Source organism: Ovis canadensis, chromosome 26, assembly GCF_042477335.2.
Source record: "Ovis canadensis isolate MfBH-ARS-UI-01 breed Bighorn chromosome 26, ARS-UI_OviCan_v2, whole genome shotgun sequence".
NCBI lineage: Eukaryota > Metazoa > Chordata > Mammalia > Artiodactyla > Bovidae > Ovis > Ovis canadensis.
Genome location: NC_091270.1, coordinates 30,835,207 through 30,852,783, shown reverse-complemented (window position 1 = coordinate 30,852,783; position 17,577 = coordinate 30,835,207). Strand labels below are relative to the sequence as shown.

Here is a 17,577-nt window from a genome sequence, read left to right as displayed (position 1 = left end):
TCCACACTCACTTGTGGACACAGCAGCCACCTGTGCGCCCACTCCTAAGCCTTCACTGCTTGCTGCACGCAGGCATATATGTGTATCCGCCTTCCTGACTGCACACATATAGGCACCCAGGTTCTGCTGTTTTAGAGCATACAATAAATAAAAGTCTTTTTCCCCCTCCTACCTGTGTTCATTTAGGATGTAGATACAGGTGTCAGGTAGAGGAAAAACATGTCTATTTTGTGACTGATTAGAGGACGTGACATCCATGTGTGAAGCGTGGGCTTGCAGCACTTCACTTTAGAATGAAACTCACCCATCAAAGGCATAGGAAGAGCTCAAAACCTTCCAGCCAGCTCAGATGGGAATGTTTGCTTGCTTCCTCTGGGCAGGTTGGCACCCAAAGAGAAAGGGGCTGAGGTGAGGTGGTTGGATCCACATTCTAAACTCTCCAATGGGCTAGCTGAAGAATGTGAAAGGACCGCTGAGAGGTGTTGAGAGTGTTACCCCAGTAATATCTTTCCACGTGGGACGCACACACAAAGGGAGATCCTTCTTACACCAGACTGTAGGTACATGGACAATCAGATATGGAGAGCTGAGCAATCAGAAAACCACAGAGGATGAGAAATAAAGGTCAAGTGAGAAAGCGAGTGAGAGTGAGGGGTCCGGACCCAGGGAGCTAAGGGTCTGCAGCAGTACTTTCACCTGCATCTGGGGGTGAGTCTGGAGCCAGGAGTGGAGCAAACAGGTGACAGATATGGCAGATAAATGCCTAGAATAGGAAACAATGGGGGAAATGCTGAGAAGAACATAAAGTTGCCAAAGTAAGTGTATTTAAGGAATATTGAATCAGTTTATTTATTTACTCCACAATCCAGAAAAGAATCTGTAACAGCCAGAGTTTGTATATTAATAGTCATTAGAATGTGTACTTTGAGAGAGAATATAGAAATGTGTGTAAAAAGCTGTCACAAAGTAACATAAAGCCAGATTTCTGTGTTGGAAAGAGTGTAAGAGATAGTGTTCCAATGTTATTAGGGGGCTCTGACAACCAGTCACGGGCTTCCCTGGTGGCTCAGATGGTTGAGAATCTGCCTGCCATGCAGGAGACCAGGTTTCAGTCAAAACTCAGAATAGGGCTCAGAGCCTTCAGATGAACTATGGAATGGAAGTTGAGCTCCACCCCCACTTGCCCTAAATGAAGAATGTTACTCTTGTATCAGAATAAGCCTTGGGGTTTAAGAGCCCTGGGATTCAAGATTTTTTTCATGGTTTGCCTTGATGTTTTATTTTTTAGTTTGAGGTGGTCCCGAGATCTGACTCTTTGCAGAAGGGAGAGAGAAACAGCTAATTGTCATAATAGCTAGCATTTAGTGAACATTCACTGTGGGCCACACACTATGTTGAGGGCTTCAGTTCAGTTCAGTCGCTCAGTCATGTCCGACTCTTTGGGACCCCATGAATCGCAGCACGCCAGGCCTCCCTGTCCATCACCAACTCCCGGAGTTCACTCAGACTCACGTCCATCAAGTCAGTGATGCCATCCAGCCATCTCATCCTCGGTCATCCCCTTCTCCTCCTGCCCCCAACCCCTCCCAGCATCAAAGTCTTCTTCAATGAGTCAACTCTTTGCATGAGGTGGCCAAAGTACTGGAGTTTCAGCTTTAGCATCATTCCTTCCAAAGAAATCCCTGGGTTGATCTCCTTCAGAACGGACTGGTTGGATCTCCTTGTAGTCCAAGGGACTCTCAAGAGTCTTCTCCAACACCACAGTTCAAAAGCATCAATTCTTCGGCGCTCAGCTTTCTTCACAGTCCAACTCTCACATCCATACACGACCACAGGAAAAACCATAGCCTTGACTAGACGGACCTTAGTCGGCAAAGTAATGTCTCTGCTTTTGAATATGCTATCTAGGTTGCTCATAACTTTTCTTCCAAGGAGTAAGCGTCTTTTAATTTCATGGCTGCAATCGCCATCTGCAGTGATTTTGGAGCCCCAAAAAATAAAGTCTGACACTGTTTCCATGTTTCCCCATCTATTTCCCGCGAAGTGATGGGACACATTGACTGCGGGCCACACACTATGTTGAGGGCTTGGAGCAATCCCATGAGGCTATACGCACATTTAATATCTCTACTTTTATAGATGAGGAAACAGATGCAGAGAGACTTAGCAGTTTGCCCAAAAGTGTAAGCAGCAGAGCTGGAATGCAAATCCAGGTAGTCTGAACAACTAATGGTGCAAAAAGGAGAGTGGAATAGACTCAGCCCTGTCTTGCATCTTGCCTGTGTGAAAGGGGCAGAACTCTTATCAGGCTAATTTTGAATTCAAATCCTGGCTTGGGTGGCTACATTTAGCTGAGCCTTTGGGAGGAGTTGACTGCCTTAATCAAGCAGGCCAAGCATGTCTTTTGCTGCCAGAGCACAAGGTAGAATTTCTAGGCAAAGGCAGGGACATTGCCCTGTCTGACAGAGAGTGTGTAGATTGTTCCAGAGATTTCTGGGTGGATGTACGAGTACTTTCTGGTCTCTGCTAAAGCACAGAGGGGCCTTTGGGCCAGAAACATGAGGCCTAGGGGAGGTGTAGAATCCGAGAACTTCAGCACTACGATCTTGTTACTGAGTCCAAGCTCACTGCACGATAGGCCAGTTAACCAAGAAATGGGGTGTTGAGGCAAGGAATATGACTATATTTGGCCAGCAGAGGGAGAAAATGGCAGACTAATGTCTCAAAATAACCATCTTATTGGGATCTGAATGCCAGGTTCTTTTATAGATCAGAGGGGAGGGTGAAGAAGTAAAGTAAAAAAGGCCATTAATCCTGCAAATATCTCCTGGAATGGCCTGTTCCAGGGATGGACCATGTTAATTTCTTCCTTCCTGTAGCCATCCACAGGTAGACGGGGTCCTGAACAAAGGCATTTTGGTTTAACACTCAGGCAGAGGGGCAGGGTTCCCCTAGGCAGGGCGTTATATGTGGACAGTATCCTTTTAGTGAACAAAAGCAACGGGAAGCAGAGGTTAAAGAATAAGAGACAGATCCAAGATGGAGTCAGTTCTTCCCTGAAACAGCATCATTCCACAGGTATTTGTTGAGCTCCTACTACCTGCCCCATCTCACCTTCCTTTTCTTGGTGTGTTACTCTGTATGATACCCATTACCATGTTCCTAGGCATCCCATGCCTTTGTGGAGTCAGGTGGGCACTAGCATGGCCGCTTTTCCACCTTTCTTGCCTGGTCTCTAGCAGGCCAGGCTGCTGGGCCCCCAGTGGTACTCTGCCGTGTTTGTTCAATAACGCTTGGAAGCACAAGTGAGCTCTGTATTACTGCCCTTTCTACTGGGGTGGCTGGAGGGCCTCGAAGGGCCTAGTTGTAGCCCTACAGAGCCCCAGGGACTGACCCAAAGAACCAGCCATAAGCTTTGTTCCTCAAGCCTCTGGAGAAAACCTTTGATTTCATGGGGATGATTATTTTTATTCTTGCCCACTCAAGGATGAAGCCCAAGAAACAAGAGGTTGCCCCTTTCAGAAGCACCACAATGGGTCACCTCCAGCCAAACTCAACTGTTTTTTTGTTATTTCTGGGTTTGGTTGAGCCTCTCTTGGAAACCATTACTATACAACTTACTTAAAAGAAAGAGTGGAGGGATTGGGTATAAGAGACTCAGACAGAGGGGGGAGTAGGCAGGGGGTTTGGGACAGAGGCTGGAAGTAATGTGTCATCACGGAAAGTACAGGAGAACACATTAAAGTCCCAATCTGATTTAAATTGATTCCATTTTGTAGTGACATTTTTAATCTTTTGCAAAGTTTGACTCTTGGCCAAGCCTAGAGAATTGGAACTTTGGATGAAGGTTTCAGAAAAAGACACCACATACACACACAGAGAGAGAAAGGGAGAGGGAGAGAAAGGGGAGGGAGACTTTTATCCTAAAGTCATTGTAAATCCAAAGCAGGGTTTTATCCTCCACAGTTAAATGAGAAAGGAAAAAAAAAAAAATCAAGAATACCAACATTTGAGGTACAAAGACTGTCATGGGCCAGTGGAAGTTTGCAAAATTATATGTAAATGACCAAAGTTTTTTTACTGTGGTGGCCTGTGCTTTCCCAAAGCTAATCCCAAAGAGAAAATCTACTTAGCAAAAGAAAGTTTTGTCTAATTTGGTTAACAGTTGAGAAGTGACAAAAATGCTGAATCTATTAATAATTTATATTTCCAGGGTAACACTATATCTTCAGTGCTTCACTACCAAAGGGAATTCAGATTGGTTTAATGCTCAGAGAAAAAAGCCTGAAAGGCCTTCTTCATATTCTGTATCCAGCGCTGATAAAAACGGGTGTAAGACATGTGTTCCAATAATAGGCACCATGCATTCTCCCATTGCTGCATAATTCGTTTTCACCCCATATTGCTCAATGTATATTTGTTACCCAAATGGCCTCCTTGTCTTACACTGACTTTTGTTTCGTAAGGGAAGAGATACTAGTTTGCATCTTACATTTTCTAGATAAGCATTATACTGACATGTAGTCTAAGAATGCCTGACTTGAAGGACCTATTCTAATGTTCATAGATTCTTCCTGCCCCCAAAACGTAGGTATTTAAGTTTCACTTTATAGACAACATAATGAAGTGTGTATGTGTGTGCGTGTGTGTGCTAGTCCTCCTGTCTCTGTGTAATCAAGTTTGATGGTTTATAAATTGTGGTCATCCTATTCCATGACCTTAGTAAACAGTCTAGGTCAGAGCTGCCTTAAACCCTCTCCACAGAAATGGAATAAGTTAATTATTGTAGTCCAGCTAATCTGAGCTATGACAAATCATTCTAGTTCAGCTGAATGGCCTCAGGAAACAGGAACATCTGCTACATAATTTCGAGTTATTTATCTACAGGGCATCACAAGGAATGGGAACAAAAAAAAAATCAATGGAGGAAAATTTTTAAATTCTCACAAACACAACTTTAATGGGTTAAATACCTTGTACATCTTACCTGTTAACCTAAAACAACAATGAGGCTCATTTTGTTCTTTGGGTCCTAGAAAAACCTAATTTCAGTTTGCTCTATTGTAAATGTACCGCTGTTTTGTGGGGAAGGCAGATCCAACTGTCAGTGAAAACTACAAGCCCCTTAAAGATCGCTAGCCAACTCTTCTCTAAACCCCAAACGTTCCTATCTTCTGGGTGAAGCAAGAAAATTTAAATCCCCCTCCCCCGGGAAAAGGCGGAGAAGCCTTTCTCACCAGGAACCCAGCGTCTCAGTCCCGCCCCAGTGGCTGGATGTAAGTATGGGCAGAGAGAACAATCCTTTAGGGGAGTGCGTCTCCCCACCCAGTCGCTGCTGCCAGCCTCTCTCCAGGTCGCCTAGCGCCCCGAAGCTGAGCTGATCTGTGCGCTAAAGGCAACTTCAGCTTTCTGAGCCCTCGGGCGCTCAGAAAGACAGTTGTCCGTCCGAAGATGTTCATCGGATGTTGTTTTTAAGCCGCACTTGGAAGCCTCCTCCTCTGTATATTTTTAACCAGACAGGTGGAGGCTGTAAACCAATCGTTGCATCCCAGGGGCCCGGGTTTCCCCGCGCTCTGGGTCCTCAGACAGCTGGTGCGCGCACCCGTGCGCGCGCGTCCGGGGCCTTCTCCGGATTAGGGAAGGGCTCCCAGGTGGGAGCTGGCGAAAGTTTGCCACAGCCGGCTTGGAGAGGGTCCTTCAATTTGTATTTGTTGAGAGCCGCAGGCCCTGGGCCTCCCGTCCGCCCTTCTCCCAGGCAAATACCCAAGGTGCGCGTGAGGAGGAGGCGGGTCTGGAGCCCGGGTGGAACTGCGAAGCCAGCCTGGAAGCGACTCCTCCACTTGGCCCGCCCGCCTCCTCCGGCCCTGCGCGGCGACCCATCCCTTTCCCCACCCAAATAACTGAGGGTCGTCACCTCAGCCAGCATCGGCCTTGTGCCTGAGACCCCTCGGAGGGGATGGGTTTTAGAAGAGCAAAGGTAACAAGGAATCCGTCTCTCTGGAACTTTCAGAAAGCGTTTATTGCCAGGGGGAAGGTCCTTCAGAAGACGAATTCGCTTTTGACCTTACCCAACTCAGCCTTTTATTTTATTTTTTTTCCAGCACAATATTTACACTTGTACAATATACAGTATTTCTCCCAAGCAGTGCCCAGAGCGCAGAGCAGTCTGCGGGATTTGTCGGCGTCAGAGCACCGGAGGGTGCTGGGGCGCGTGCAGGTTTAGGGCGCTGGGGTGCGCGTGGCCGATGAGGTTCAGGTAGTGGCGGTCCAGGCCCTGCCCGGGCGCCAGGAAGGCGCTGTGCTGCTGCGCGGGGCTCGGGAGAGGCACGGGCGCGCTAGACAGGTAGGGCAGCGCGGGGCTGCGGGACGCGCCGTGAGGCCAGGCGAAGGGCCCCGGCGCCGCGCCCTGCGGGAACACGGACGCCTCACCCGGGCTGTGGCCCGCGAACTCGGGCCCGGCTGGGTGCAGCTGGTAAGAGAAATCCGGCTCTGGGAGCGAACCCAGTGGCTGGAAGGCGGGCTCGGTGCCCAAGCGGGCCTTGGACTGCAAGAAGGCGAGGATGCGCGCGTACTTGGTGTCCTTGGTCTCCATCCGCTCCACGGTGGTGAGGTAATGCACTAGGTTCTTCATGCACTCGTGGTAGCCGTAGTGGAAGTAGTTGGCAAACTCTGCTAGCAACTCTGCTGGAGGGGCAAGGAAAACGCAGAAAGGGAAAACTGTGAGTGGCCCCTTCCTGACCGGGAGCCTACGGCAGATGCCAAGCCCCTCCCATCACGTTTTCTGGCCGGTTTCCATTCAAGGCCCGCCCCTCTCTTTCCAGCCTGGAGACTGGAAAAAACGCAAGCCAACGACCTCCATTTCCTTAGGAGTCTGACCTCACCCCTCCCCACCTGAGAAGAGGCCTCAGAACCTGTATCCCCAGACGCCTGTTCTCCAGTCCCCCTTAGCTTTCTCGGGACTCGGGGCCCCGCCCCTGCAGCATCCAGAGAGGAGACCTTGAGAGACCGCTTTACTCCCGCGGCCACCCGCAGGGCTCTGTGTGGCGCACACTCCCTGCCCACCTTTTTCCCTTCCCCGGGGAAAATCGGCGGAGTGCAGGGCTCTCAGGTACTGCACGGTCATCTCGAGGATCTCCGCCTTCTCCAGCTTCCCGGAACTCTGGAAAAGGAGGAAAAGTCTCCTGGAAGCGGCCCAGACGGTGCGGGCTAACCGGGTAGGCTGGGTGCACCGTTTTAACCCGAGGGGACCATCCAGCCGAACGGGGGGCGCCGCTGTGGATCTGCGCCAGGGCCGCCTGGGGCTCAACTCCGCGCTCAGGGCCCCGGGCAGGAAGCCCGCACCTACGGCCCTCTCCAGCTCCAGACTCTCGGCATCAGAGCATACCCAGCGCCAGCACCTGTTTTCTCAGCTGACAACATTACCTGCTTCGCCAGGGCCATGGGCACCGTCTTGCCCAGCTCGTTCAAACAGCGGTTAATCCGGTCTCTTCTCCTCTTTTCTATCACTTTGTGGGAAACGGGGGTTCTCTGAGAACAGAGGTTTGTTTGTCCGTTTAGGATGTCTTTGCCCAGAGAATCATCAAAGGCACGGCTGGCACAGCCGTCTGCCACCCCTCAGTGCTGCCCAGGGAGTCGCCCCAGGCCCCTGTCCCCCCACACTGGGTCACGTGAGCTCTGTCCTCTCGCACCTGTGCTGATGCACTCCGCTTCTAACCTCTGCGGGGTCACACCACCTTGCTGAGCACCAGGGCCATGGGGAGGTGGCCACCAGCTTCCACATGTGGCCTCCACCCCGACCGCGGAGTCCCCTCTAGCTATCCTCATTCCCTTCCCAAACCACTCAGGATTCCTCTCCAGGAGAAGTCCTGTGTGACCATGTCCCGGCTCCTCGGTCCAGCCAGGTGGTGGCTCTGGGAGTTAGACACCCCCACCCAGAAGGCGCAAGAGCCATCTGGACTCAGCCGACTCACTTTGCGTTCCTTGAGCTTGTCTGACATTCTGATCAATACGCGCTCTCGGGAGAGGCGGTGGCGCAAGGCACCCGTCCGCTTTTCCCCTCGTGTGCCTCCTCGAGTGTCCCAGGTAGACTGTAGCCTCCCGACTACGAGGGTCTGCCTTATAAAGCGGTCATCTAGGGCTCCAAGTGCATTCACGACTTGAATTATTCCATAGGATTAGGGGAGCTGCGTTTGGGGGATGCATGCATTCAAGATCAGTTTTTTTTTTTAAGTTAAGAAAAAAAAAATTAGCAGCCAAGGGGGGCGAGTTGGGGGCAGATCAGCTTTGTTAATCCACGTGGCCCTTCAAAGGACACGTGACCAGCGGGGGGAATAATATTTGCATGGCAACAGCCCGGGTGGGAAAGAGGCGGTAAACTGGCGCCGGCGGGTGAGCGAGCGCAGAGGCGCAGCGGCTGTGGGCACCGGGGGGCGAGGACCCTCACAAAACAGTGTCGCCTCCTTTAGTCCCACCGCTGAGTCTCACACGATTGCCTGTTTACAAATCCCAGCAAGCCCACAGTCCCAGCGCCGAGTGCGTTTTAAAGCCTGTCCAGAGTCATTAAAGTAATTAAGTAAGCCTTTAATAGGCTGTTCCGCCGGGTTCAAGGGAGAGCTCTTGGAGACGGAGGCGCCCTGTTTGTTCCCAGGCTTTTCTCACACGACTTGGTGACACGTCCATCTCCCCCCTTTTTGTTTACCCCGCTTTATTTGTCCGGACATCCCGGCAGGTGTGGAGCTGCCGCTGGCACACGAGGCCCTCGCCTCGCCTCACCCCTCCCGCCGGTCTTTGGCACGCGACGCTCCCCCCACTGCCTGACCACATCGCTGCCTTTCTTTTCTCCTCCCTCTGGCTCTCTCCTCGCGGGGGGAAGAGGCTCAATTTGTAGCCTATTATCCTATACGGAAAGTGTCCATTGAAAAGTATGAATAGTTTCATTGGGCTAAATTTTAATAATGCCAGAGGGTGGGGGAGGAAAGACAGGCAGGCGTGTGTGTGTGTGTGTGTGTGCGTGTGTATGTGCATGTGTGTGTGTGTGTGTGTGTGTGTGTGTGAGGGGGGTGGTGGGAGGATTGGGGGCAACACGGGGAAGAGTGGGCTGAGAAGAAAAGGGGGAATGCAGCTGGCCCCGGCGAGCATTATGCGACGTCACCTGCGAGAGGGGGCGCCTACAGACCCCTATTCATTTGCCTAATTTTGGTCAATTTAACAAACTTCAGGAGAAATTATTGTGGCTTTGTCAGGGAGGGTGAAGCCTTCTGATCGAATTAACAGCATGTTTTGATCCGGTAAATGTCATTAGAAAGGGAGAAACAATCGCGCTTAGAGGGCTCTAAGTAATGCGCCCAAGTGGAGACGCCAAAGCGCACGGCTCACAAAGGGAGCAAGTCGCTGCCACAGGGAACTTTTGTACCCGCCCATAGCCCAAGTTTTGACACAAAAAGGCATTATTTCATACTTGAATACGTTTAATCCAACGATTGTCTATTTTCTGCAAACATATTTTCACAGCATTGTTAACTTTTTATGTCCCCCTTTCGCGGGCGCCTTTTCTTAACGTTTGGGGGCGGGAGAGCGCAGACACTTTGGGCATCAATATTTGTCACTGAAAAGGGCTCCGTGAAGTTAGGGAAGTTGATCTCTTTTTTATGGTTTTAGAGAGCGAATATATCGGGGGAGGAGGAGGGAGGGAAGGCACAGACCGAAACGAGGGAGGAAATTTGCTGGATGGGCCCGTGGGGAAGGAGGGGGGTGGCTGTGGCTGGGAACTCGCCCTGCCTGCGCCTCTGCGGGCAGCCGGGCCCAGCAGCCGGGGGCCTCCTCCCCCGCCGCCAGGCCCCGGCTCACACGAGCTGCCTAGGAACCCACCCGCACTCTGGGGGCTCCCGGCTTGAGAGCCGTGGGTGGGGTGGGGGGTGAGCTTTCTTGCAGATGGAAACTATAAAAATGGTTTTTGTTTTATGACCTGCTCTAGAGCCAGAGAGCTCTCCCTTTTTTTCCCTAATCTGTTCCAGTTGAGAACAACTGAGACCTCTCCTTACACATCTTTCCCTCCCTTTCTGCTCCCCACCTTTCTGCCTAAGTTCTCTCTAGACTGTGGCAGGGCTGGGCTCTCCCTTTGGGTGTCGTTAGTCCTCAGCAGAGGTGGCTGGGGGGGAAGACCTGCTCTCCAGTGGCACCTGGGGAGCCCCTAGGGCGCAGAGGCTGGTCTGGGGAGCTGTGCCTCCAGGAAGCCAGCAGCCCACCTGCTGCAGCCTGGAAGGTGTGGAGCTGGGTTTGCACGGAGCACCCCAAGGGTGTCCCTCTCCGTCTTGCTTTTAGTCTCCTCATGACGTTTCTTTTCTACTTCAGGACAGATTGGACACGACCCGTACCCTCCCGCAGGTTGCTCAGCCGGCACCAGTGTCCTCGCAGGGGTTGTCGATTTCACTATATTCAGTGGCACACAAAGGGATTAAACACGAACCCTTATCATCCAAATTAACTAACGTGAATGGGTAAAAGGGAGCGCGCACACTTCTCACCCCCACTCCCTTTTTAAGCCAACGGACTAGGAGTTGATCCTCTTACTGCTGGTGTTAACCGCCAGCTGCAGGCACCTTCCACGGGCCAAATTTCATTCTGTGCAAACTGTTTAATTTCTCGTCTTTGCTTGGAAGCCAAGGTCCAGAGCTTGCTGAGGGCTGCAGGTCCCCTTGTCTGGGTTCGGGGCCCAAGCGAAGGTGGGTAGGTGAGTGGAAGTGGGGTGGAAGGGGAGCCCTCCTTAGCAGGTCCTCGTGGCTACAGTCCTTTCTAGGAGACTGGGAAGCCCTCCTTTCATTCACGTGAGGGAAAGGATATGTTTTATTTTTTGGCTTTACTCACCCTGCCAGAAACAGGGTGCTGGGACCCTCATAGTCACCTTCCCTTTACCCCTCCTCCCCAGGATGGTGATAGAGTAAGTGTCCCCTGATGATGACATAGTTTCCCCTCAAAATGAAAGTGGAATAATGAGGGCTATGGTCCCTGGAGCCAAAGAGTTACTCAGATTCCAGCTCCACCGCCTACCACCTGGGTGAGACTTTGGGCTGGTCACTGAATCTTGCCATGCCTCAGTTTCCTCTTCGGTGAATTGGAGATAATTACTGTATCTACTAGGTCACAAGTGGTCACTGGGATGAAGGATGTAAATATAGGCAAGACACCTAAAAGAAGGCTTCCTTACTTGATTCATGCTTTTACTTTGCCTGGAATCATTTCTGCAGTGGTTCTCACGTGGTGGTGTTTTGTGGGATTTGTGCTGTTGTGTGATATTCTCATTCATTTCATAGTGTATCTCATCACTAAGAAAGCTTCACTTTCCCTGTAAAAGCCCCAGTAATTTTACCTGAGATTTGTTAAGTCGACCAAAATTAGGCAAATGGTGGGGGGCTTTAGATGCCCCCCTTCTCAGGTAACATCTGCTAGTGCTTGGTGGCCAGCTTTGTGTCCCAGGAATGTGAGGCTGAAAGAGGCTCCCAGCGCAGAAGCCCCTCAACTCAACAGCATGGTCATTTCAAGTGAGTTAAACATTAGCACCAAAATCAAAGCAAAGCTAGGAAGTAAGACTAGAAATTAGACGATGCTAATTCTATATTAGTCTGTGCTTAGACTCCTGGCCCGAAGACCTTTGTTGGAGAATAGAGAAATCATAAATAGAAAATGTTTATTATTATTAATATTATTAGCTATATAGATTTGACATACGGCTTCCAAACACTGAAAAATGGATCCTTTTTTGTTTCTTTCCAGCTCTAGAAACTGCAGATTTGCAAGCTTGGGAAGGGGAAGGGCTACTGAATGGAAAGAAAAAAAAATCTAGTGGGTGTTTGGAAATGTCAGCTGAATTGCTCTAAGACTGTTCTGGGGGATTTCAAATCTCTCCCTCCTGTCTTAATCCATAGATTTGTAGATTCATTAGTGGGACTGGGGATTTTATCAAGTGGGGAAAGATGAAGAGTTGTCAGAGAGTGAAGAAAACACAATGGCAGCTGACTCTCCTGTACTTCTTTTTTTAAATGTTATTTATTTATTTTAATTGGAGGATAATTACAATATTGTGTTGATTTTCGCCATACACCAGTATGAATCAGCCATAGGGATACATGTGTACCCGCCATCCTGAATCTCCCTCCCACCTCCCTCCCCAAGCTATCAGAGCACCAGCTTTGGGTGCCCTGCCTCATACATCAAGCTCACGCTGGTTATCTATTTTACATATGGTAATATGTATGTTTCAATGCTATTCTCTCAAAGCATCCCACCCTCTCCTTCCCCCACTGAATCCAAAGTCTGTTCTTTATGTCTGTGTTGCCTTGGCTACCCTTGTAGGATCGTCAGTACCATCTTTCTCTATTCTGTATGTATGCATTAATATATGGTATTTGTTTTTCTCTTTCTGACTTACTTCACTCTGTGTGATAGGCTCTAGGTTCATCTGCCTCTTTAGAACTGACTCAAATACATTCCTTTTTATAGCTGAGTAATATTCCACTGTGTATATGTACCACAACTTCCTTATCCATTCATCTGCCAGTGGACATCGAGGTTGCTTCCATGTCCTAGCTCTTGTAAATAGTGCTGCATTGAACATTGGGGTACATGTGTCTTTTTCAATTCTGGTTTCCTTGGGGGTATATGTCCAGTAGTGGGATTGCTGGGTCCTATGGTGGTTTTATTCCTAGTTTTTAAAGCAATCTCCATACTGTTCTCCATAGTGTCTCCTGTACTTCCAAAGTCTCAGGAGTACAAGGGCTGAAGGACAAACCCACCTTGGGCTCTATTTCTGAAGTGAGTAGGCTCTCAGAATGTGGGACCACAGGCTGTTCTCCAAAAGAAACCCAGAAGAGCATCAAGTCCCACACCTATTTTCCTACCGAAGAACCTGAGATGCCACAAGGGGCCCTGGAAACGACCATCGCACACAGCAAGCTGATGTCCAAGCTTGTGTAGATTTGCTGTGTGACTCCAGGGTCCATGGCCTCAGTTTTCTCCTCTGTTCCCGTGAGGAGAGTCCCGGCAGGGATGCTGTGATTCAGGACTGGCAGACCCCTTGTCAGGCACCTGCTGCCTCCAGCTGGTGTGACCACTGTCAGAGGCATCAGCTCTGTCCTTGGGCCTCTGTCCACGTGCTCCTGTTTCTCCCAGGTCCAGTGATAACAGCATGTTGTGGGCCCCGATGAGAGTCAGAAGCTGCGAGCACCACACAGAGAAGGACATGGTTCGGGGGTGTGTTCTCTAGTAAAGAAGGAAAGGCCTGTGCTTGTGTAAGACCCGGTACAATAGCCTCAACACAACAGTCACTCTCCGTGCCCAGCAGCACACATCCTGTTGGGTGGGTGACTTCTCTGGACTTTTCCTTACTCAGCATTCCTAATTCTTCTCTTCTCTGCAATCATGAGTAGTAATCTTATCTCAAAAAGACGCCAACAGGAAGTATGTGGCAGGGGCTTGTTAGAGCAGCCAGGTGACCAGTTGGAGGCGGTGGGGGTGATGGGAATGGGAAAAACAAGTGGTCTCTTCAACCATGAGGATATGCATTGAACTGTTGGCTTTTATCTGAACCCCAGTTTAAAGGAGACCAGAGACATGGGAAAGCTGTTGTTCCTAATAGAGTCATTGCCTGGACTTCGGTCTTTACTCCTTTGTTTTTCACCTTGATACAATTTAGTTCTTTGCTTTCTAGCTCTATTTTTAGATATAGTACCTGGCAGTTTTTGCTGAATAAGGTAGAAGCTCTGAAAGCACAGTGAGACATCAGCCCCCTAGTCTATCCAGTGGCTCAAATGCTTTCAACTTCTCTATCCTTAAGGGAGGTCTTGAAGCATTACACACATGCCTCTAGATGCCTTCAGAAGTTGGTTTTACTGTGTTTTAAGTAAAAAGGAAGTTCTCTAATCACTTGGTGCTCAAATGCGGCCCTCAGACCAGCGTAGTAGTAGTCACCTGCAAGTCCATCAGAAATGCAGAACCTCAGGCCCCTCCCCTGACCAGCAGAATCCAAATCTGCATTTGAACAAGATCCCCAGTTGGTTTCTGTGGACTTCAGAAGCACCACTCAGCTGAAGTTGGAGGCTACCATTTGGCTCCCCTGGTGGCTCAGATGATAAAGAATCTGCCTGCAATTCAGGAGACCCCAGGTTCAATCCCTGGGTTGGGAAGATCCCCTGGAGAAGGAACTGGCAACCCACTCCAGTATTCTTGCCTGGAGAATTCCATAAACAGAAGAGCTTGGAGGGCTAAAGTCCATGGGGTCATGAGGAGTCAGACACAACTGAGCCACTAATACCACACACATTTGGTATTTAACAGCTGAAGGCTACCAGCAAATCCCAGGTAGGAACAGATCCCCTGGAATGAAAACAGCTGAGGGAGAGGGGACTTTTAGGCTATCCTAACTGCACAGATGGAAAGGCTTCTTATGAACCAGGAACCTTTGCAGCACTGCTTGTTCAAAGTATTCTATGGGTGTTTACAATATTTTTCTTAGTCTGCTATGTGTAATGATTTATTTCCTGCATGTCTCTCTAGAATTTGCCAGTTGTAGATGCTCAATGTAGTTTGGATGAAGGAAGGAAAACTGGGAGAGGAGCTTTGGGGAATATTTTGGCAGTTTGTCACAGGGCCCCATAACCTCATAGTTTACCATTTATTTTTGGACTTTTACAAGAACCAGCTAGGGGAAGTGTAATACAACTGTTGAGTGAGAACACTGTTAGGGAGATTGCTATATGAAGGAATTGCTTTCCATATTTTGACATTAACATCGCTTAGAAAGTTTATTAAAGATATTGTGGTGGTTTAGTCACCAAGTTGTATCCGACTCTTGTGACCCCTTGGACCACAGCCTGCTAGGCTCTTCTGTCCATGGGATTTCCTAGGCAAGAATACTGGAGTGAGTTGCCATCTCCTTCTCCAGGGCATCTTCCCAACCCAGGGGTTAAACCCAGGTCTCCTGCATTGCAGGCAGATTCTTTACTGACTGAGCTATGATAGCTCTCTGTTAAATAAAAGATAAAAATTTTAAAAAGATAAATAAAAATAAAGATACTGTGAATGGTGTCAATTGTGGGCTTTAATTTTTCCAGGCAACTGGCTTTTCTCTTGGGGCTGATAATTCCAGCTTTTTGTTCTGTGTTGACTTGAGCAACATTCAGAAGTCATCACAGGGAGCTTCAGCTTAGTGTATGAAGGGGAGTTCTTTCTGTAGCTTAAAGATTTCACCTGCTTATAGGGCAACTTTGCACACCAAATTAAGAGGTATATGTTGCTGACAATCAGAAATTATTGTCGATTGCAGCAAGTAACATAGAAGTTTGGGTGAAGATAGATTTAGAAAGAGGAGAAAATTGAAGGAGTGTTAACAGATTCTGTTGTGGGGGCAATAATCTGCCTCCACCCCACCGCCTTCTCATTCATCCACCGCTGGAATCAGCATTTACTGTGTGCTCGGCACAGTGCAGGCCAACCCAGGAGTCACTGAGAATAAACACAGAACTTTTGGAGAAGTTCTCACAAGTGAAAAGAAGACCCTGACTAAGGGGAGAGTTCCTGATGGCAGATCCCATCCTTCATTTTCCTGTTTGTTGGTCCACTTCTCTAAATTTCCACCTTACTGCTTGTGGTTACAGTTCTGTTTGTTTCTTTATGCTAATCGTACTGATTCAACATTAATTTGAGGAGTTATAAATGCCCTCCTTTTTAAAACGTCATTGCCGCTGAGACCATTAAGGGTCTCTCATTAGCGTGAATTGATATAACTGGATTTTTATTTCTCTCTAACACCAAACTAAAGAAGGCTGTCAAGAAAACAAATTTTGAATGAGATGGAGGTGGTTTAGGAAGAGCGGATGTCTGCTACCACAAACTTGGGGATCTAAACCAACAAAGATTTATTCTCTCACAATCTGGAGGATGGAAGTCTGAAATTAGTAGTACTGGGCAGGGTCACACTCCCTCTGGAGGGGCTAGAGGAGAATCTGTTTCTTACCTTTGCAGCTTCGTGGCTGCCTACAGCCCTTGGCTTGTGGTCACATGACTACAGTCCCCACTGCTGTGGTCACTTTGATGTTTCCTCTTCTCTGTGTCAAATCTCCTTTTGCACCTCTCTTATAAAAGGATGCTTATATGTCCTTAGTGCATTCCTGACTTAAGCATTGCCCCCTTATCCATCTAACCCACAAAAAAAACAGCCAGATAAACATTTAAAAATGTAATTATGAATTCTGTTCTTGTCACTCGTGTACTAAACCTAGCATGATCCTTCAAGTTTGTGTAAATATGTATTTTCCATTTACTAGATTAATTTAATTTGGACAGTTAGATATACAACAGCTTAAATAGAGGACTGATGTTCTTCCAAACTCAAAATTACCAAAGAAAGAATAGGACAATACTATGTAGCTACCAGAATATGCCTGATCAATAGTGGGTCATTCATTCCCATTTATATTATATGTATGTTATTTGTTTGATTTGTATCTTATGTATGATGGAAAGATTGCAAATATACCTAAATCTAATCAATAAAAACAGAACCTTCAAAACAAAAAAAGATGCTTATGGTTGCATTTAAGGCCTATCTGGATAATCGCCCCATCTCAAAATGCTTAATTTAATCAAATCTGCAAAGTCCCTTTTTTGGCCTTTATACACTTATAGGTTCCAGGAATTAGGACATGGGTGCATTTTGGGGGCTGAAGCCTCCCATACCTGGTGAAGTGCCATGGTGGGATCTGAGACAGTATCTGTGTGCTGACGCTCTGAGAACGAGGCCACTGTAGGGCAGAGACATGTGCATAGGAGGTGGGGGGGGAACAAGCTGAAGAAAAGCATGCTGTTTCCAGACATGGCAGAACTGTCCTTCTCCTCCCTCTCTTTTCCCTTCCCATTTCCTCTTCTTCTTGTTTGTCCTTTCTTAGCCCTCATGCACCGCAGCACCCCTTGCTCCCAGGCCTCAGAATGGAAGCTGTTGTGATACATTTATGCTGCGTTATGAGCTAGATCAGCCAGAGTTAACTAAACTCCGACCCTCATTACTGTTTACACACACATGTGTACACACACGGCGGCTTTGTCTCACAAGTGTGTAATTCAGACCCAGTCTCTTCCCTGCTGTTCTCCAATATACCCTTCTAGTTTGCCACTGGTCTTTTGAAAATGCCATGCTCATGCTCATCAAATTGATCTGGATACAAATTCTGTTTACAAATGGCCTTGGGGAAGTTGCTGTGCCTTAGCTTCCATGTCTATAAAGCAGAGATGATGGTATCTACCTCCTAAGCCTATTGAGATGACTCAGTGAGGGAATGTTTGTGAAGTGCCTGGCATGATGTTCAGACTGTAGGAGGGACACAGGGACTGAGATTCACATGCATTGATCTGGTCGAGCACCTGGTCTATTCCTCAAACAGTGTTGGATCCTCATGTTGCAATGGGAAACAGAACCCAGATGCTGCTTTTCAGGAGTTTCTCAAGTGAGACAGACAGAGGAAGGAAATCAGATATATGCAGGCAGCAGTGGGGTGATGGCAGGAGGAAATCAGAGAGGCCTTCCTGGAG

General features: G+C 48.4%; 1 protein-coding gene across 2 annotated transcripts; it reads right to left on the bottom strand.

The window, feature by feature from the left end:
* Window positions 1-6,184: 6,184 nt before the first annotated feature.
* Window positions 6,185-7,997, bottom strand: HELT (helt bHLH transcription factor). 2 transcript variants are annotated; one of them, XM_069573367.1, is made up of 4 exons: window positions 7,971-7,997; window positions 7,423-7,527; window positions 7,063-7,159; window positions 6,185-6,684 (listed from the first exon to the last, which is right to left on the bottom strand). In XM_069573367.1, the coding sequence occupies exons 1-4, from the start codon at window positions 7,995-7,997 to the stop codon at window positions 6,185-6,187; spliced, it is 729 nt and encodes a 242-aa protein (XP_069429468.1). The 2 variants fall into 2 exon arrangements, with proteins under 2 accessions (XP_069429468.1, XP_069429469.1); XM_069573368.1 differs by having other exon boundaries at window positions 6,185-6,681.
* Between the last annotated feature and the right edge of the window lie 9,580 nt (window positions 7,998-17,577).